The sequence below is a fragment of the Asterias rubens genome, chromosome 10, assembly GCF_902459465.1.
Source record: "Asterias rubens chromosome 10, eAstRub1.3, whole genome shotgun sequence".
NCBI classification, from domain to species: domain Eukaryota; kingdom Metazoa; phylum Echinodermata; class Asteroidea; order Forcipulatida; family Asteriidae; genus Asterias; species Asterias rubens.
Window position 1 is genome coordinate 2,398,836 of NC_047071.1, and position 22,218 is coordinate 2,421,053.

The window sequence follows — 22,218 nt, forward strand, 5'->3', positions numbered from 1 at the left end:
GTGACAATCGGGATTGAAATTTGTAAGAACTTAATTACGGAACGTTTGTAACCGTGGTCTCGATTTCGCCGTTGATGGTCAGGGAGATGGATATTCGTGTTTACTGTTGTTTGCTGTAAAAATTGGATAGCTATGTATACTTTTTGGGGGTGGTGATGTTACAAGACATACTTATGAGACTACGCTGAGGTAAATGACCGCTATATATAAAAAATATGAGCCTGGAGTTGTTTTTAACTTCTCTCTCTCTCTCTCTCGATAGGCAGTGTATAACTTTCTTGAGGTAAACAAGATATTGGTTAGGAATAATAGAAAATGAAGATCTTGGAAACGTGACCGTGTTTGTTGCGAAAACATTCGGATGTGCGGTGCCTTGCAACCAGTGTAGGTCTGCCTACTCAGATGTATCTGAAACCGTACACAGATAAATGTTGTGAAACAGTATTAAAGGAACGTTGCAGAATTGCTAAGAAACAAAAACCGCGAAGATCACAGATTTGCATAAAACCTACACGGTCCAATGGTGATGATAGTAGAAAACATCCCTTGAAATATTTCTGTCTGAAATTTCATACTTGATGAGAAATAATAATCTAATTTCTCGCTTGGAGTTTATCGCTTAGTGAGCGTTTTATTCGTTTTTGTTTGGCATCGATGCAATGCAAAATTTGTAATCGGTTTTTCAATATTCTCTCGTGACCCAGATGGCCGATCGATCTCGAACTTCTACAGGTTTGTAAGTTTATGTTTATGGTGGATAACATAAAGTGCTTACACTGCCAGCAGCCTTTTGGCTAGCAAAACCAATTCTGTAATGTTCCTCTAATAAAGGTAGCGCTGATACGCTTTGTTGCAAAGTGTACATTTCTTTTGTGGAATTGGACACCATTGATAATTGTCAAAGACCACAGATATTCCAATATTAATGCACACAATAACAAATCTTTGAAAAGGTGAATTAATTGGTCATCGCAGTTGTAAGAGATCGATTATTGAAAGAAAAAAAACCCACACATTTGTGTGCTTCTAGATACTTTACTAAAAGGCTTCAGGTCAGAAGTCCTTTAATTGAGTGAGAAATTTTCTCTTTCTCAAAAACTACGTCACCTCACATGGAACCACTTCTCACAATGAGTTATACTATCAACAGCTCTTTATTGATCGTTACCAAGTAAGGTTTTATGCTAAAAGTCATTATGAGTAAACATTAAACTTGTCCAGTGCCTTTAAAGGTGTATCTGGATTGTGGAGCTGAAACAATTGTCACAGACCGTATTTATGTCTTGTGTGATCAAGCGTAAACACATGGCTTAATAAAGCTGTGAAAAAAAATGTAGGTTAATCCGTTGTGTGACTCAAGAGAAGTACAAAATAAAACTATGACAAATTTCCAGATTGTAAACCTTATTTTTGTTGTAACGACCAAAAACAGAAGCGTGGTTTAGGTCTTCTAATGAAGTTTTCTCGAACAATGCTTATGACTTCATTTCAGAGGGCAATATTTCACAGAAAATGTGGTTCTGAACTTCATAATCAGTAAGATTAAAACACTGTTGTTGTTTTTTTGTTTTTTTTTTTGCTTATCCTGTAAAATACCTCGAAGATCAGACACAGAACTGTCACATGTTATGACGTCAGTCGCTTATTGTACCACAAAAGCTAAGCCTTTTCGAAGGATATTCGCGGAAACTTTGTCCTCCCTAAAGCTGTAGCCGATACCTAAGATGTTATTTTGTTTTTTCAATTTGAAACTCAAGAGAGACTATACAAGTTCACCTGGATATTATAGTTTTTTCCAATTTCTCTCAGCATGCGGCCCTAATTCCCGAGAGAATATCTATTTACCATCGCGCCTCATCTTTCAAAATCAATGATGTTCATCTCGCTCTATCTATTCAAGAAAGAGTAATTATTTTCACTTGACAGCGATGACAGCAGTGGCACAAGAAAAAGGAAAACAATCTTGAAGGCCGGTTGTCTTGACGCGACCTCCCAGGTATCGCTGTTTGATCGAAATCAACACCCCCACGCCGTCATCAAAATGATATCATTTATGTCGGTATTTCGATGAGTGGGTTTCGAGGTCATTGCAAGATGACTTATATAGGTAAATGCGTTTACAAAAATTTCTCATCGGAGTGTCGTGTCGTCTTTCTTTACGTATAGAGAGAGCGAATAGGAATACACAAATCGTACGTTTTTTTCCGGGAGGATGGCTTATAGGCCGTCAACGACTGTAGGTGAGTGACATACAGCTGGGTTTGTAAATGTGTAATGCGTCAATAGGAAAAGATACCAACATGTCATGAGCCGCATTCGAAAGGTTTTATTCATACTCGGTAAGACACAGAAAGTTTTTAATTACAAAATTATAACAACAATGACATGAATAAATAAATAAACATAATCCGGTATCAATCAGTTTGAAAAGAAAAATAAACCCGACCCGGACCTAAATGAAGCACCAACCCAGTACCTAAATGTAACTCGACCTCACTGTAGGCCCACCCCTGCACCTAATTATATATAGCCTATACCCAAATATAGCACAAACCCAATACCAAAAAAGAGCCGAGACCACAGTTTAGCTCCAGCCCCGTATCTAGATGTAAACCAGCCGGGATTGTAGTCCAACCCTGAAGCTATAGATGAAGCTCTGACCTTAAAGTAACCCAAAATAATGTGATAAAGTATAGACGATGTGACCTGTGACATCAGGTGTTTACAAAAGAGCCACAGAGCCTGGACATAAAATCTTATATTTTGCTGGAGATTGCACTGTCTAATTCCTATCAAGTTTTGATATGATCATAGGGGGCACATCTCAAAACTTGTCCAGCTTCTTAGATTTAAGTGAAAATTATGACATCCCCGTATCTAAATTTAACCCAGGCGTAACTGTAGCCCAAATCTGGTAACAAAGTGGAATCCAGACCTAAATACAGCTCTAGTATGTATTCCGATCTAGCTAATAGCCCAACTCTGACATTGATGTAGCCACTTGTAGCCTAAAAGGAAGGAGTCACGTTTAGGTCGGGCTACATTTAGGTACAATGTGGCTACATTTGGGTCGGGGCTAAGTTTGAGGCTCGACTGCTTAAAATCTGGCACATTGGTGTGACAATGCCCTACACGTTTTAACGTAAAAGAACTACAACATTTGGTATTAACTTGTGTTTATTATAGACTCAGTCAGAAAGACATATTCTTACTGTACAGGTAAGTATAAATCTCACATTCCAAAGCGTTAAAAGATGAGAAATTGTGCACGCTAGATCATAATCATAATAGCTATACATTAGGGGAGTGTTATCTCGCACCATTTTCAGGACGACGACCGGGATTTAACGGACCTATAATAAGGAGCGTCCTCGAATTAGGATCGCAGAAACCGTGTCCAGTATAGTAGCTTTAGCTGTTCTCGCTGCCTGATAACTTGTCTTTAATGTACCACTATTCTATAAGCAGTTTCATTAAAGCAATCGCCTAACATGGGTAAACAGTATCTTCCAAAGGCCCACACTTCGTGTATCAGACTTCTATTAAAAAACAAACCTGTGAAAATTTAGGCTCAATCGGTCATCGGAGTCGGGAGAAAATAACGGGAAAACCCACCCTTGTTTCCGCACGTTTCGCCGTGTCATGACATGTGTTTAAATAAATCCGTTATTCTCGATATCGAGAATTTATATTTTTTTAATGATTTCTCAAAAAGTAAAGCATTTCATGGAATAATATTTCAAGGGAAGTCTTTACCTTCTGTAAACCCTGTAAGTTATTTGTAAATCTGGTTCTGTTCAGAAAGTGTCCAATGGCTTTAACGGTAGCAAGATTGCGTATAATAATGGGAAACAGTTTGAATATGAAAACTGTATGTCGACGCAGTACGTTTAACTTTTTGTGCATTTGAAATTTAGTTTGGACGTGACGTACGGAAGCTCCAAGCGAGTATCCACATGTACACGCTTTCGAACTTTAAAGAAGAGATACGTATAATAGTTATTATATCTCTCCAAGATGTCATCCCTATTTCAACTGGAGTCCATAAAATACTGATTCAAAGCAATTAAATATATTTCCTTTTTTACAACATCAACAACAAACATAATTGTACAACCAATATTTCGTAGGTAACTTCAATACAAGCAAAGCGATTGGAATTAAATTTAGTTAAAAAAAAATGTATAGAAATTATGTTATACGATCAAAGAAATAATGTTTGTGACATTTACGTTATTTTGAAATTATATGTGTTATAGTGTCCAATATATTGAACACCCATCAGTTCTAACCAGTATAAGAGCAAATTCACACGCGATATGTCATTCAACATGTCAATTAATATCAAAGATACACCGCACCTGCACGCCTAAAGGGAATGATTATACAATTAAATGCAACAAATAAATAAATAAATAAATACAAATTACACCTACAGTTGAGAAGTGTTGTATACATGAATAATTTACCAAACTGCGGCGCCAAACTAACAACTTCAACAAGCAGCAACAACAAACACAAACGTGTGACTGATTTGTTAACATTATTCTTATATGTTTCAGAAGCACATTCGTTTAAACTGTATGAAGTTCTGGAGACACACTAACTATGACATTGTCCATGAGTTCTTGATAAAGTTTCTGACGTGTTTTGATGAGCATTGTAGCAAAGGGTAATCAATTTTTTTGGGGGTGTCTTATTTTGAACAACATTACATTAAGTACGATCGCAAAACCTTCCTAGATTGTATCTCCACCATGCAAAGTTTTGCTGAAAACCTTGTAGATTAGAACTTTGAAATCCTACTTTATACACAAAGTGTTACCGCAAATCATGTTAACTGAACATACTACATCCATCTTTGACAAATCCTTACGTTTGTAACAAAAATACAACCTATCGGATGCATGCACACGATGAATAGGTGACAGTAAATACAAAATTTTGACTAAAATGCTTGCTTACACTTACCTTCAAACTTTACTTGACCATTGCAGAAGGCTGGTGACAGCTGATAGTAACTCTTACGCTGTCGCGAGCTCACGTCAACTAGAAAAACTGTCTAAAAGTCCTCCTATGATACGTCAAATCAACCTATCCCGCCAAATTACGTCCACAAAGCAACACCCGCTAATCGAATGAGAAACACCACGCGGTGAAACAAGCGGTATCATTGGTTTACACACGGCGGTAATGAATATTCATGAGACGCGCTCTTCACCAATCAGAGCTCGTCATCTCAGTCGATTCTTTCCTTGTCAGTGCGTAATCCTTTAGGATCATAGAAGGGAAATGTGTTTAGCATAAGTAAAGCGATGGATACACACAAAAAGGCAGAATTCATCTCTGTAAATATTGCCATTGTCTATAATGAAGGTGACAGTCTTCAATCAATAGAGTGTGCGATTATTTAAACAGCATCCATACACGCTAAATTCTACCGATGCTTTTCATTATCGATGGGCACATCTATTCTTTGCTTGTATATATTTTATAACAAATTTTTGATCAATAATTCTGCCTTTCGTTGCTGCGAGTACGGAAATAAATGTTTTTTGATTGGAGTGGATCTGAGACCGTGTCGATCAGGAAAATCTTCATTTAATGCGACCAGTCCTCGATAAAAGTACGATACGCACTGGGAATATCTGTGTACACAGACCAAATTCAGACTGTTGCTTGATTTTCTAGGAATTTGTGGAGAAAACATACTCCACATCAACATTTTTCGTATGAGGTCGTCTAAAAGTATCGGTTGTTTTGTTTTTGTTTTTGTTTTTTTCTTAAAAAAAGGGGCGGCCTCTAATAATGAGTTTTTCCTTTTTTTTTGTTATTGGGGGGACGGGCCTGTAACGAACATTAATTGGGGGATCAGCAGCTGAATACATGCAACAAGTTTGCATCAAGTCTTCTTATAATAAATGTAAGTGTCTCGACAGAAAGACTGAACAATAGTAAGGTATTCCTGAGAGATATCAACAATCACAACGTCATCAAGGTGCCAAACATCGAGGTATCCCAAAAGATAAAAACCGAGGGGAAAAATGCGTCAGTTGTCTTTTTGTTGCTTTAGTGTACTGTATTTTGTTGATGTTGATTTTGCTGTTAAGACACACACCGTTAACACAACTGCTTAAAACCTTCCTTTCAAAATACCTTCAACCGAAATTCAAACCAATTAATAATTGTGTTGACTAAGAGCTTTAACATTTATCAAGGGAAGTGAAAACAACAATAATTTTTCTCGCTTTTAGGTCCTCCTGGGAGCTCCATGAACAGCCGCTGATCCCCCCTATCATTGTTTGTTTTACAGCTACTTGAATGACGGACTCTACATTGAAACCTCTGTGGATCCTATAGGCCTACATCTCTCCCACTCTTTAGTCTCTTGACGATGACTAGAGCAAACTAGTCGAAATGTTGTGACCAACAGTTAGGAACTCACTCCGCGGTAGTGAAGTTTAAAACAAAAAGTCCACTCATCAATCCACTAAATATAAGTTGCTGAGGTGCTGTGGTTTTTGCTAATGTAGTTTAGCATAAACAACAGATTTACCTGTACTGGTATAAGAACTCGTAAATACTAAAATAGTACCGTATACGCCACTCTCCTAAAAATATCGGTCTGTAATTTTCACTTGGACAGAAACAAAAGGTATCAAAACCCGTTATTGCCCGCATATTTCAGTGTATCCGTACGTCTTACGTTAGCCGGAACAAACACTTTGCACCTTTTCCCTGCCTTTTCTCGGCAATCCCTTTCTTCAAAGTGTCAAGGTACGTTTCCAGGAGTTCTCTCCACAACAAACTACGTCATTCCGCACAAACACAAGCCCGCGAAAAAAAGGAACATCTGCCGCGAGATATATTTCCTGAAAACTGATAGCTCTTTTCGCATTTCACTGTAATGGTTGGGGCTATATGCAACCGCGTTAACAGTCATGATCAACAAATGAAGCAATGGTTAGGCTTGACATTAAAGGCACTCTGGACACCTTTGGTAACTGTCAAAGACAAGTATTCTCACTTGGAGTATCCCAACATATGCATAAAGTAACAACCTTGTGAAAATTTGAGCTTGGTCACCAAAGTTGCAAAAGAATAATGAAAGAAAAAAACATCACTGTTGCACTAGGTCGCTTTCAAATGCCAAATAAAGGGATTCAGTTGAAGTAGTTTATTGTATGAGTGAGAAATGACGCCTTTCTCAAAATTTACGCTACTTCCGAGGGAGCTGTTTCTCACCATGTGTTTAATGTCATTTATAAAGTATGCTAGTATTCTAACAATTATTTTGAGTAATTACCAATAGTACCTATTGCTTTTAAGTTCCTTTCAAACTTGTAATAAACGGGATGTGTCTTGTTCCACTTCGCACAGCATTTGTCTAAACTGCTTTGATGGTTAATTATAAATACATGGGCTCCTATAATAATGTCAGTGATTAGTTTACGTACATCGTGGGAGGATTTCGGAATGTCTCATGTGTAGAGAGAGCGTATAGTAATGAACAGCGTGGTGTTGAGGGGTTGCCCACGCGGGATGAACGCCGTGGGTGAGAGCCTGGCAGGGGGTGGTCTGTGTTGGAGAGGGAGGGACGAGTTGGTCCTGTTCGTCCATTGGGACGAGTGTGTAGATTGGTCTTGTGTAAACGTCAAAGCCGCAAGTTTTGCCAACCTTGGCTAGCAAAGGGCAGGCGGCATTCGTTGCTTTATCACTACAACATATCATTTAAATTAACCCATTTCATTGACAGTTCACCTTTATTTTTGGGGGGGGGGGGTAAGGATTGCACTTCAGAGCTGGCAAAGTTATTCCTCAATAAAATATTTTGTTGCACACAAACAAAAGTGAGAGATTATGGTTCTGAGTGAAGAAATCGAATACTTCTAGCTCTGTTTACTAATGATGGGTACTGAGGGCCGTAAGAGATTCAGAATTGTTTATACCTAGGTAAGGTTCATTTTATTTGCAACCGCATACGGTTGGATTCATTATAACAAATACCAAAACTTACAAAATACATCACAGAAACTGTAAAATAAGGAGCGGCACCAAAGCAATAAGGAGCGGCACCAAAGCAAATTCACAAGAGGCTGCTGCTCTCTGGGACCGTCTTTCAATTCTTATTATATTGTAATAATTAGAGTAAACATTTGTCCAATGATTAGTTTTACATTTTCGTTTTTTATTGTCACAGTAATGTATAAGCGCTTTAGTTATTTTTGGGGGAAAGCGCAATATAAATGCCTACCATAAATGTTGTTGAAAATCAAAAATGTCGGTTGGAGAATTGAGTATCCACCGCACATATCAAAAGTGACACGCATCAAATGATTTTCAAGAGTCAATATTTACAACTCGGCCGGGTGAAGTTGACTGTCGATTGTCCGAACCTATTCCGCATGTTGCAACATTATTGTCACCCGAGTCTAAACCCTAACAAAATGCTTGTAAAAAAAATGCATCGTTATTCCTCATGAATATGTATTTTAATCAAAAGTATCGTGGCTGTAAAGATTGCTTCCAATAAAAAAAAGGGTGAGTTCAAAATAATGTGTCTTTCCAGAAGTGCAGCTATGGGTCAGTGAAATAGTGTATCAACCAGTTGTATGTATACTCCACGTATATTAATTTCCATCCTGCGTACAGCACAGTTCTATTTAGTATTCGGTGACAGCCTCAGCAAACACATTTCAACAATAATTTTAAAGAAAGAGAAGTTGTGTGTGTTTGGACAAAAAATCCCCTCTCTGCTAAGAGGTGTCGTCGATACCTCCTTAAAAAGTGCAGCGGTGCTCTCTGGTAAACATCGCTGATTGTAGATTACCATGGCAACGCATCCCAAACGACTAGGAATATAACTGAGAAAATAGCAGAGGGAGATGATGACGCCAGGGGCAGACGTTTTGCTGGCTCATTTCTTAAAGAATCATATTAAACACGTGTCTGAGTTTGTCTCAAGTTTTAGCAATAATTCCTGGTATAGAGTCTGACATCTCTTAATCTTGTTTTGATAGTACAACATACAAATTGAAAGCTAATGGTTGTAATGCTCATTTATACTGCAGTGTCAATCATTTGGACAAATATTATGACTGAATCACTTTCAAATGAGGAAAGACTCTCTTTGTAGAGGTTCAAGGGATAGGTTTACTTCGGGTTACCAAAGGTCAGAGTCATAACTGGGTCAGACTGAGATTTTGATTCGGAGTCTGCGTTAGATTTACATAGATTTAGGGTCAGTTTGACACGAGTACCGGGTCAGGTAGGCATTCTGACCCTGTACGAGGTCGGGGCCATTTTATTGTTTGATTTTTTATTTATTTATTTATTTATTTTTTTTTTTGGGGGGGGAGTGTTGTTTCTGATGCTGTTTTGGTTGTTGTTGTTCTCATTGTTGTTGTTGTCGTTGTTATTTGCATCATTGTTAATGGTGGTTTTGTCTGTGTCTTATCTTTTTCGTTACTTTTTTTGACCGGGCTAAAAATGCAAGACTCTAATTAAATAAAATAAAAAAAATTTATCCGACCAAACAGCTTTCTGTTTTCATTGGCAGACATTTGGAATTTAGACCTGGTCGTTGCGATTGGTCTTGAACCTCAGAAAAAGAAAAACCGCTAGAGGGGTACAGATGTGTCGCTAATGCACGAGGGACAATTTCATTTCAGTCACTTTGTAAGATACTAATTTATATGCATCTAGGGGGTACTTTTCCCAATATTCGTGTGTATAAGAATCACTTTTTGTGTAGGACAAAAAAACAAAATGTCCACAGATTTACACTAAACTTACACAGTTTGAAGTTAATGATAGTAGAAAGCTTCCCTGAAAATATTACGTGCTGAGGTGCTGTAGTTTTTGGGGAAATGAGTAGAACAATGTCATGAAAATAATGTTCGTCTCATGAGACGAAAATTATTTTAATCATTTACAAACGTATTTTCGTAACAAATTTGTACTCATTTCTCAAAAACTACAGCTCCTCGGTAAGTAAGATTTGAAGGGAAGCTTTCCACTATCATTATCTTCAAACCCTGTAAGTTTAATGTAAATCTATGGACATTTTGGAAAAGTACCCAAATCCTTTCAGGGTTACTGCATTATAACGATTGGTTACATTCCTTAAAGACACCTTTATTTGTTAGCATAAACACTTATTTAGTAAACGGGCAAAGGAGAGTTGTTGATAGTAACGGTGTAAGAAACGGCCTCCTCTGAAGTATCGGGCATTTTGAGAAAAGAGTAGTTTCTCACTCAAAATTTAAAAGACTTCAGGCCTGAACCCTTTTATTAGCACCTGAAAGCACGCAAGTTTGTGCACCAAGTGTGTTTTTCTTTCATTATTCTCTCATAACTTGGATGACCAGTCGAGCCCAAATGTTCACAGATTTGTTATTTTATGCATATACTTTGGGAAACACCAAGCTAGAATAGTGGTGCTTTAACCATTACCAGAGTTGAAATCACCCCAACAATTAATAAATCCAATAATTATTCGTGAAACGAGAGAGCCCCCTCTATCACCATTTGAGTGGCTTACACAATCACAATTACAATGGTATCCACCTCTTGACTTACTTCCAACAAAATCAAGCACGCTATATAGCGAGCGTACAGCGGTCTCTACTAATATCCACACTGATTGCTGGCATTTCCAGTTACAAAACTAATTATAAAGTTCTTACCGTTATTCTCAAGAGAAAAATGTTTAATTAACATTTCCAAATCCTAAACCGTCGTCTCTTGTTTTGAATGCCGCGATCGACATAAGCACGTATACAGGCACCCGCCCGTGGAGTGGAGCAGTCAGGCGCACTAGACTCAAGCTTCGGTGTTTCTGATCAACAGTTTCTGATCAACAGAGTGTGGGTTCGAGTCCCGGTCTTGACACTTTATCCTTAAGCCAGAAACTTAACCATTGAATCGTTCTTCGGATGGGTCGTAAAGCCGTTGGTTCCGTGTGTTGAGTAACGGACGCAAACGAACCCAGTGCACTCATCGTAAAGAGAAGGGGCTGGCCGGGTGTTCTTGATTGGCAGCATTATGCGCCACAACACATTGTAAACCATTACTTGTGCTGTTTACAAGGAGTAGGTCTCATAATTCGAACGCAAAGACTCAAATCCTACTTCATTAAGTTCGTCTGGAAAACATTCTGGGGATTTACAATAAAGTTAATGACACACAAGAGCTCTTTAACTTAGCGGTAAGTGTGTCCCTTTAGGGGGTACATTAACAGGTATTTTTTATGGAGCCCATGTAAACCCGTAATGTCAGTAAAACTATGAGTTTTAGGGCCAATGTAATTTACTCGTTTAATTTCGACGAAGCTATACTACTTAGAAGGGATACTTTTATAATACCACCTCATACGATAGATGGTTTCAGTATTGAACATACTGGCTTGGTTAATTTTCGCTTTGCAGAGGGGCACATGAAAGGTGTAAATAAAAAAAGTACAGACACATGTTTGAAATAAGGAGTCATTCGATATGTGTTTATGTAAGAAAAAACTGCTTAAATTCACTGGACACTTTCAGTAATTGTCAAAGACTAGGCTTCACAGTTGGTGTATCTCAACATATGCATAAAAAACCAGACCTGTGAAAATTTGAGCTCAATCGGTCGTCGAAGTTGCAAGATAATAATGAAAGAAAAAACACCCTTGTCATCACACTAAGTTGTGTGCTTTCAGATGCTTGATTTCAAGACCTCAATTCTAAGTCTGAGGTCTCGAAACCAGATTCGTCAAAAACTACTTCTTTCTCGAAAAATTCATTACTTCAGAGGGAGCCGTTTCTTACAATGTTTTATATTATTATTATCATTCTCTCCCCATTACTCGTTAGCAAGAAAGGTTGTATGCCAATAATTATTTTGAGTAATTACCAATAGTGTCCACTGCCTTTAACAGCTTTATGAAATTGGCTCCATGGGTCTCGCTGTGACATTGTCAATAGCTCTACTGTTTGCAACAAGACAACATTTTGCAAGTTCACTCTTCCCATGTTTTTGTTTCAGTGCTGTTTGTTGGGTTGTTGGGCTGTTTGTTGGTGTGTTTTTCGTTTTTCTCCTCCCCCTTCCGCCTTGCTCACTGAATTGTGACAACAAGACATAATGTAATTATACTTAATGAGATCTGGTGAGAAGTATATTGGGAATCAATAATCTAATTTAATTTCAAAAGGAAAGTGCAGACTAGATGAACATTCTCATCCTTCTCAAATGTACAATTGCAGACCATTCGGGAAATGACCCTTTATATGGATTTGCTCGCTTTCTTTTGTCAAAAGAAAAACCAATCGGACAAAATTTACAGTATACAACATCCAAAGCTCTGCAACCCTTTTTTTTATGAAAAAAACCAAAAACATATTCAACACAACTGTAAACAAATTTAGAAATCTAATAAAAAACATGAAAAACATACTGTTGAGAGTGTAAATTCCACGTTAAATTTCTTTACCTTTTTATGTGGGGACTTCTGTTGGTGCCTGATCAACACTTTGTAAGTATTGCCTAAAGGCACGACACTATTGGACATTTTTCAAAATAATTGATAGCATAAAAAAACATACTTGGTAAAGAGCAATGGGAGACTTTGGGACGCTAGGTGGCAGCAGACTTACCAGGTAACCTTATGTTGCTTACGTAGTTCTGAGCGTGCGCACATGACCGAGAACAATGGATTTTACCTGGTAAGTCTGCTGCCATCAAGCGTCCCAAAAGTCTCCCATAGAGAGCTGTTGATAGTATAAAACATTGTGATACTGAGAAACAACTCCACTTAAAGTTACATATTTTTGAAGATGGGCTGCCTATATGATATAACACACGTGACAACTCAAACACTATCTCCGACCCCAGTGACAACGACAACCACAACAAAAACACACGCAGACAATCAAACAAAGAACAGCGAACAGACGAGCCACCAGAAGCAGACAGACACACGGTAGAAATTAGGGTAAAGCAATTCAGTTTAGGTTACAAAGATGATTTTAAGTTCACGAAGTAAGGTTTTATGCTAATGATTATCTTCAGTAGTCTATAATTGCCAATAGTGTCCACTGCCTTTAATGTATCTATGCGAGCAAACAGGTGGTGAAATGTTAGAATTAGGACAATCGAACGATTCTAAAAACCAAAAGCATTAAAAGACATCTACGGTTTTTTTTGTTTTTTTTTAAATAGATATGGCCTGCATGGATACATACGTCAGTCATTCAACTATCTTTAAAGATGACCAATCACCCAGAGTTTAGCATGAAACACTCTATTTCAGCTGGAATTATAGCTGACTAGTAAAATAGCATTAAAGCCATTGGACCCTTTCGGTAAACAGTAATGTCCAAGGCCCACACTTCGTGTATCACAACTTCTATTTCAAATAACAAACCTGTGAAAACTTAGGCTCAATCTGTCACCGGAGTCTGGAGAAAACAACGGGAAAACCCATCCTTGTTGACGCACGTTTCGCCGTGTCATGACATGTGTTTAAAATAAATCCGCAATTCTCGATTCTCAAAAAGTCAAGCATTTCATGGAATGATATTTCAAGAGAAGTCTTTCACCATTACCTGCTGTAAACACTGTAATTTATTTGTAAATCTAAAAAAAAAAAAGTGTCCAATGGCTTTGAACCTTATATTGATGCTTCTGTGCACAGCATTGGCACACGATGACTTAAATTACTTAACAGAATTAACTTCCCATTTTTGTGCCCGAAGCTTTGTAATAAGTACGGCTTTACTCGCTGTAAATATAGGCTTTAAAAAATGATGCCCAGACCTCGGTTTTTTCAGATGCATTACAATCAAATCAAAGCGATGCAATTTTAAAAACACGATGCCTCAATCGCCAAGACACCGTTATAATAGAAGCTTCCGGAACTCGCTGTATAGAGCCCGCTTGGTTCACAGCTTAATGCCACGAGGGGTAACATACAGTTTCAATTACTGGCTGAAAAACTTGTTTATTTCGGGGGGGGGGGGGATCAGAAAACGGTACAGTATTTCTTACAAGTGCAACGAAAACAAATTGATGAATTTGGGTGAGACACGTTCCGTCTGAGAAATGATGGTGTTCGTAAATATCTCCAAGAGATAAGGAACATTTCTGAAGCACAGTTAGTTGTTATTGAAAAACTTGAGTAAAATACTTTTTTAACGGAATGTTGTCTTTCAAAACACAAGATGCACTTTTCCCTTCTGTAATTGAAGTCTGTACATGTTTCTTCAAGCGCTTCTATTAAGTTATTATAAATCTTGTCTCAAAACGATGGAAGTTGCCGTTTCTTGTTTAAGTACAGCCGTTTAAAGCATTTTGGGGCTAAGTGGAACATCTTGCAGACTCACTTTTTAGTGTTTAAATACGTAAGTATTAGAGTTGTGTATAATTATTATCATGTTGTGGTAGAATGTCACAACTCATTTCTCACTATCAATAACCAATAACTATAATAACTCATAACTCGTAACTCTTAACTCAGAACTCGTAACTCGTTGCTCGTAACTCGAAAAACTAAAAACTCAGAACTTAAAACTAAAAACTCGTCTCTCAAAATGTGTAACTCGTAAAATTCGTAAACTACAACTCGTGTGGTAACCAACTACTCGTTACTCATAGCTCGTAATTTAAAACTCGAAACGTAACTAACTCGTATCTCAGAACTGTAAAAAAATCCCTGCTCGTAACTAGTAACTCGCATCTGCTTACTGGTAAGTAACTCGTGACTCGTAGCTCGTGACTCGAAACTCATATCTCATAGTTCCTTACTCAGTACTGGGAACTATTAAATCCTTACTTGTAACTCGTTACAACTCTCCATTAAAATAACTCTTATTCACAACTCGTAGCTTATATGCCCGCCATTATTTCACCTTAATACGGTTTTTTTTTTACACACCCCAAGAACTCTAGTTTTCGTCAGGCAGTCGACAAACAGAACTGTCTCGCGCGTGTGGCAGATAAAAGAAAGTGGAGGCTGGCTTACGGTAAAGATTGCATCGGAACAATGTTCCCTTTTTCCCTGTCGTGCACATTATATGTCCAGCTAATTTGTTTTCATCTCTTCTTTGGCGTTTGAATTGGTGTCGTGGACCAAGGGTGATGTTAAAGGCACTGCCATGGATTTTGACAAAGAGTTAAAACTAGTCTTATTTTGAGTAAGTACGAGTTACTCGTTCTCACTTTGGAGTAACCTTCAGTTTTAATATTTCCTAGTACTATTCCTAAGTTAGGACTAATCCTAAATTCTTTGCAAACTCGACACCTGGACACATTTGGTAAAATGTCAAAAACACCAGTTTTCTCACTTGGTATCCCTATATGTATAATATAACAAACCTGTGAAAGTTTGAACTCAAATTGTCATAAAATTTGCAAGAGAACAATGAAAGACAAAACATCCTTGTTCCACAAAATAAGTTGTGTGCTTTCAGATGTCTAATAAAGGGCTTCAGCTGAAGTACTTTTTATAATTGCGTGAGAAATTATCTCTTTCTGAAAAACTACACTTCACAGGGAACCAGTTCTTACAATGTTTTATACTATCGATAGCTCTCCATTGCTCGTAATATCAAGTAAGTTTTGATGCTTAAAAGTATTTTGAGTAATTACCAAAAGTGTCCAGTGCCTCTAAGGATAATTTACCACGATGGTAGTTAACTTTCTTAAAATCAAAGGTTGACAACGAGACAATATGAATTGATGTTCTGCAGCCGATTTCACGAAACGCTAAAGGTTTAATCCTATCTCGAGTTAGGACGAGTAACCCGTCCTAACTTAGGATGGGTTCAATGCGTACTAACGTCTTCGAACACGGAATTTAACTCGTCCTAAGTCCTCAGATTAATCCGAAGTTAGGAACAGTTTGGTGAAATCGACGGCTTGAGTCTAAGTGAACAACAAAATGGATGGTCCCTTGGGATGCAACAAAACAACTAATGGATTATTTAAAGAGAAACACAAACTAAGGTCCGCCACTGCGTGTTCTCATCCCGGTCATCGGGGTAAACTCTCCCGGGTACCAGTCTCTTTACACCTGGGTGCAGAGAAGCAATTACGGCAAAGTGGTCTTGCCTTCGGACATGCGTTAACCACACGGTCTCCCTCCGGTCAGAGTTTTATTAAAACCCACAAGCTCGTGGTGACGTCACTTCCCTTATAACACACGTACATTGCATGTTACTTTAGTCATTTACCAATGGTTTATTAAAAACAAATTTACAGATCACGGCATCAGCCGAGTTGCGAGTAAAACTAAGGTTTTTTTTATTTATCTTTTTAATCAGAAGGCTCAATCACAGTGGAAAAAAAAACAGTTTAAAACAAAGCACAACGATGTTATTGGTATTTACTCAAAATAATTATGAGCATACAAAACTTACCTGTTAATGAGCAATGGAGAGTTGCTGGTAGAATAAAACACTGTGAGAAACGGCTCCCTCTGAAACTGTGTGCAATGGGTGTTTGGCTGTCATGTTCTCTTGCAACTTCGATGTCTTCCGAATTTAATACATAATGTTGGGATACGCCTGATAACAGTAACACTGTCACTTGGACAATAAAGGTAAACAGTGCCTTGAAATAACATTGAATAATGTATGCGACTCAGTCTATCATTGCGTATAACATCCGGTAAATATTGCATTTCAAGATTTTATAAGTGCCGTGGAATGTTTTCATATGATGCCGCCTGAATAAAGTGCTTGCATAATTTTGTTAAAATTGAAAATACAATTGGTTACAGATCTGCACATAAAATGCCCGATTAGTGAAAGTAGTAATTTAGAGCAGTTTTATGCATGCTTGGTTGGCCATTTGTGGCCGGTTGAGGGCGCACACTGCCCGCGAAGTACAAGATGGATGATTTAAGACTTGACAGTATGGTTATAACGGTGCTATTATTTTAGCAACTCAAGACATGGACTTCTTGGTGCGTTGAGATTATTTCTATCGGTCAAGTGTACAAGCCTAGTTTCTTTTCAAGACGTTATTTCATTGCCCTATTTTTTTATTTGTTTTCGCCGATAGAGGGTGTATTTTGAATTGAAGGTTCTATCCTAGACTGGGCCCCTGTCTTTATCCGAGCCTCGAAGAATGATGTCAGGCGTTCAGGCTATCTATCCCGTGTTTACCAACACTCACTACACCATGCCATCTCTGGCTGCAGTTCGTGTCAGCAGGGGGCGCTGTTTAATAAAAAAAAAAAGTTAATGCCAATACTAGATTCCCATTGCCATGTAATATTGCAAAAGCCGATTCTGAGTACATTAGGCCAAGTCCTAAGTACCCTTGGCCGAATCTAAGTAACTAAAGTCCGAGTCCGATTACCTGAGGCCGAGTCTGATAGAGCGTACAATAAATCTATACACATGACTTCTTTCAATTATAATTATAAGATCTTCTTTAATTATATACGTTCATAACAATAAATGGATCGAAGTAATATAGTTTCTTGTTTTCTCTTAAGGTATTCTACCATTATTTGGAACATTGACACCTCGTATGAGATTGGTCCTTTTGCCCCGCTTTCTTCTGCAGATAAATTAAATAAAATCGAGACATGTTTTTTTTTTTTTTTTTTTTTTAACACTTATACCAGGCTTCATATTTTATACATAGTGTTACGAAACATCAAGTGACGATAATGGTTTTTGACAAAAACAGCTAAGGCATACATACCTTGCCTTTAAACAAATAATAGTTTTCAGTATAATTTGTCCTAATCTTGATGAGCGAAATGCGCAATCCTTGGTTTGCTATACGAGCGCATAAGCGTCGCGGGTCGCTGAGTGTTTACTTCTGGCAAACTCTGTACACATTAATTAGAACAATGGTTGCCATAGGTACCGCACTCTTTTCTAAGCACTTGCGAGTTTAGCCATTAATTTATTAAGCGTGACCCATTAATTAACGGCTTAATCAGCTCTGAGGGTCTCACTCATTAACAACTTCCGGACGCGTTTATTTATTTTGTTACTTTGCTGCGAGGGGTTTGTAAAGCCCTATTTCAACAGGGAGCCCTTGCTTCATTGTCATGGCTGTTAAATGTACCATTATTTGACAAGAAATCGTCATCCTTTCACACGAGAAACATTTTGTAAAATGTACAACCATGCTACAATTTAGCAGGGGGACCATTGCCTAATTGCTAGATGTGAAAGGGGCATAGCACTACCAATTGAAACTACTGTCTTGAAATGAGACCCAAAACACCGTTATGCACATGTTCCCACTTAATGATTATTTAAAAAAAATGGAAAGAAAGCCCGAAATCCAAACTTAGTGCGCAGCATTTTGTTTTTTCAAATTTGTTGAGTAGATTATGGCTTTAAAATTTGTAATACAGTAACAATTTCAATGAAAGTAAGCGTAACATAATTAATTCGTTGACAATTTTACAAAGAAAATCAGAAAATAAGACTTGACCTCTGTTTCTGGTTATTTTGTAAGTTACGAATGTTGCGCACAAACTTCTTGGCAAAATTGGGTTCCAAAAAGAAAAACATTATGCGCTTTGGGCTAAAAGAAGTGATTATTATGAAACGAATATGGCGATAAATATGGTAGAATATAACTGTTTAAAGGATTTGGTTACTTTTTCAAAATGTCCATAGATTTACATTAAACTTACAGGGTTTGACGATAATGATAGTGGAAAGCTTCCCTTCAAATATTACTTACTGAGGTGCTGTAGTTTTTGAGAAATGAGTAAAACAATGTAATGAAAATACGTTTGTAAATGCTTCAAATAATTTTCGTCTCATGAAACGAAAATTATTTTCATGACATTGTTTTACTCATTTTTCAAAAACTAAACCACCTCAGTACGTAATATTTTCAGGGAAGCTTTCTATTAACATTATCTTCAAACTGTATATGTTTAGTGTAAATCTGTGGACATTTTTTTTTTCCCTAAACAAAGTACATACACCCTTAAAATAAAATTAACATGCCTCTAAATTTTAAGGTTTTCCTTTTTACTTCGTGAACTTGCACGGTCCGCCATTTTGATAGAACCAACTAACTCCACAAAATGGCGGGCCGTATTTTTGTTTTCATCTTATAAGTTCACAAAGTATAAGAAAAACCACACTCATTAAATAGCAAGAACTTCAAGCTAAAACTACTTAGGCAAGCTAGAACAACTTAGGGTTCGTAGGCATTTAAAATAAGTGTGTTAAAACGTTAAAACCAAGTGTTGAAAATGGGAACCACCAATAACACTTATAAATAATTTCACCCAATAATGTTGTGATATATAACTCCAGTTGGTACTATACAAGTTGACGTTGTCGAGGGTCGGGAACTATACCACGGGATTCCAGGCACATCATCTTCCTAATAAAAATAATAAAAGTAAAACAAAAATGTTTTATTTTTTACTCATGTAATACGTACGGTGAGACCAATCTATAGCAAGCGGTATTTTTGTATGCGTGTAACGAGCATGATTAGTAAAACGTTCCCCAGAAGACAAATGGATACTGTCGATATATTGGACACTATTGGTAACTACTCAAAGTAATTATTAGCATAAAACCTTTCTTGGTGACGAGTAATGGGGAGAGGTTGATGGTATAAAACATTATGAGAAACGGCTCCCTCTGAAGTGCCATAGTTTTCAAGAAAGAAGTAATTTTCCACGAATTTCGTGACCTCAGATTTAGAACTCGAAATCAACCATCTAAACGCACACAACTTCGTGTGACAAGGTTTTTTTTTCTTCCATCATTGTTATCTCGCAAGTTCGATGACCGATTGAGCTCAAATTTTCACAGGTTGTTATTTTATGCATATGTTGAGATACACCAATGTGAAGTCTATAGTCTTTGATAATTACCAATAGTGTCTGCCTTTAATGGAGGTAGAAAATCTATTTCTACCTCCATGCTATATTACATCACATCTCCTACAAAAACTGATGACAATAATATGAAGGTTTTAAAAGCAATTGGTGACCTGTAACTTACTAAACGGACAAACCATGCCAATGGCACAACATTGATATTGATCCCACACTGCATCACAATTGAATGGCATTGGTATCAGCCCACACACGATAGCAGCGCACGATGGACCATCGGTCGTACAAAAGCACTCATCACAACTCTCCTCCAGCCATGTTTCATTCAAAGCGCGGTAATTATTTGCTGAGTCCATACACCCTGTAAAAAGTTCATCATTATACGAAGAGTAAATTGAACATTGTCCATTAATGACAGCCAATGATAACTTATTTCCCGAGGGAAACAAATAAATAAAAGTAAGACGGCATAAGTAAAAACAAAGTTAGGAGAGGTATCCTTCATGGAGGAACTAATAGAAATTAACATTAAAAAAAAAGGAAAACAAAAAAAAACATTGTTTCGGGCGGTTTAAAAAAGAGAACTTCAGATACTTAAGTAGGCCTACGTTTAATTGTTGTGCTTTATTTTCTAAGTATAACAATTTTTGTGATTAATCATTCCACCATTAAAGGCAGTGGACACTATTGGTAATTACTCAAAGTAATTATCAGCATAAAACCTTTCTTGGTGACAAGTAAAGGGGAGAGGTTGGTGGTATAAAACATTGTGAGAAACAGCTCCCTCTGAAGTGCCATAGTTTTGGAGAAAGAAGTAATTTTCCACGAATTTGATTTCGAGACCTCAAGTTTAGAACTTGAGGTCTCGAAATCAAGCATCTGACAGCACACAACTTCGTGTGACAAGGGTGTTTTCTTCTTTCATCATTATCTCACAACTTCGACGACCAATTGAGCTCAAATTTTCACAGCTTTGTTGTCTTATGCATATGTTGAGATACACCAAGTGGGAAGACTGGTCTTTGACAATTACCAATAGTGTCTAGTGTCTTTAAACAATAAGCCACTGATGAACTCAAACCAACACGTCCGTCACTCATACCAATACTATAGTGTTTGCTATACCAACTTGTGATTAAAGGGTCGGTTATCGTTTGGTATAACGAAAATAAATGACAATGAAAACTGTTTTGGTAAGGAGTACAGCAGCTATGCTAGTAGGCATTCGTTGCATTTGCATTTTTGATAAATATCAACCTTTTTTTCCACAACAACTTGAATAAAAAAAGCATCACCTTGGTAACGCTACTAAGACGGTGTATTCCTGTTTATTATTATTCCTGCGTGGACATAATAATTATTCGCTCCTGATTTTCGGCAATAATTATCCCAAACACGCGACCATGAAATTTACATTTGTTTGTTCATTTATATGATATTTATAAACACTATTATTTTTGTATGATTGAACCAGCCGTATGTTTTAAAAAGCAAAGATATTCTTTGCCTTTAAACACATCGCATCCTTTATCGAAAAAAACTTTGCGCTCCATGATACACAAAGCTATTGTATAAAAATATTGACAACAATTTGATATGTTTGTAATGGTTTTATCTTATTATTTTTGCAAAGTTGTTAAGTCGCCATTTCTCGAGAATGCAAACACAAAAACAGCAGTTCCTTACCAGCACGGCATTTTTGTTTGAACGCAGAGATGGTTTTCTTGAGAAGCGAAGCTCCGTCATCCTTACCATCATTGATGGTCAAAACTCCACACGCATCTCCCTTCGCTTGAAGGAAACAAACCACGATCACTAAACCCAATACCGAGACCATGATCAGAATAATAACCGAGCTCTCTGTGTTGCAAGTCGAGCACCTCAAATTTTGATTTTTGATATCAGAAATATCTAGTGTTCAATCCAAAAACCTGCCAATACTTCAACAACTATTGCGACTTTTCGTTGTCGTTACACGTCAACAGCAACTATTTCTACATCAGACAATCGTGTATACGCGCTTTACCGACAGATGGTCAGCATAGGCATAATTTTTTCAAGCGAACTATTATTTTGATTTTTTTTTAATCATTTTTGGAAGTCTTTGGTAACCGGGGTTACCTTATGCCTTTTTGATGTTTTTTAATCGGTTAAAACCCCTGCTGCTGCTTTTTTTGTTGGTTTGTTCGTTTGAATATGGGTTGAGTGGGTGTATTATTTGTATTTCTTGAATGAAGCAGGCAGAGTGGGTTTACAATATAAAATAATATCTTATCTAAAAAGAAAATACATCTGTAATGTATCTGGAAAAAAAGGTGGATTTCACAAAGAATTAAGACTAGTCTTATCTCGAGATGGGACGAGTTACTCGTCCTAACTTGGGACCAGTCTTATGTTTTAAT

The 22,218-nt window shown here is 37.3% G+C and overlaps 1 protein-coding gene across 1 annotated transcript; it reads right to left on the reverse strand.

Moving 5' to 3' along the window:
• Positions 1–19,054: 19,054 nt before the first annotated feature.
• Positions 19,055–21,761, reverse strand: LOC117295281. Its single transcript, XM_033777836.1, has 3 exons — positions 21,503–21,761; positions 19,983–20,177; positions 19,055–19,350 (listed from the first exon to the last, which is right to left on the reverse strand). The coding sequence occupies exons 1-3, from the start codon at positions 21,651–21,653 to the stop codon at positions 19,343–19,345; spliced, it is 354 nt and encodes a 117-aa protein (XP_033633727.1). The 5' UTR covers positions 21,654–21,761; the 3' UTR covers positions 19,055–19,342.
• Positions 21,762–22,218: the final 457 nt, after the last annotated feature.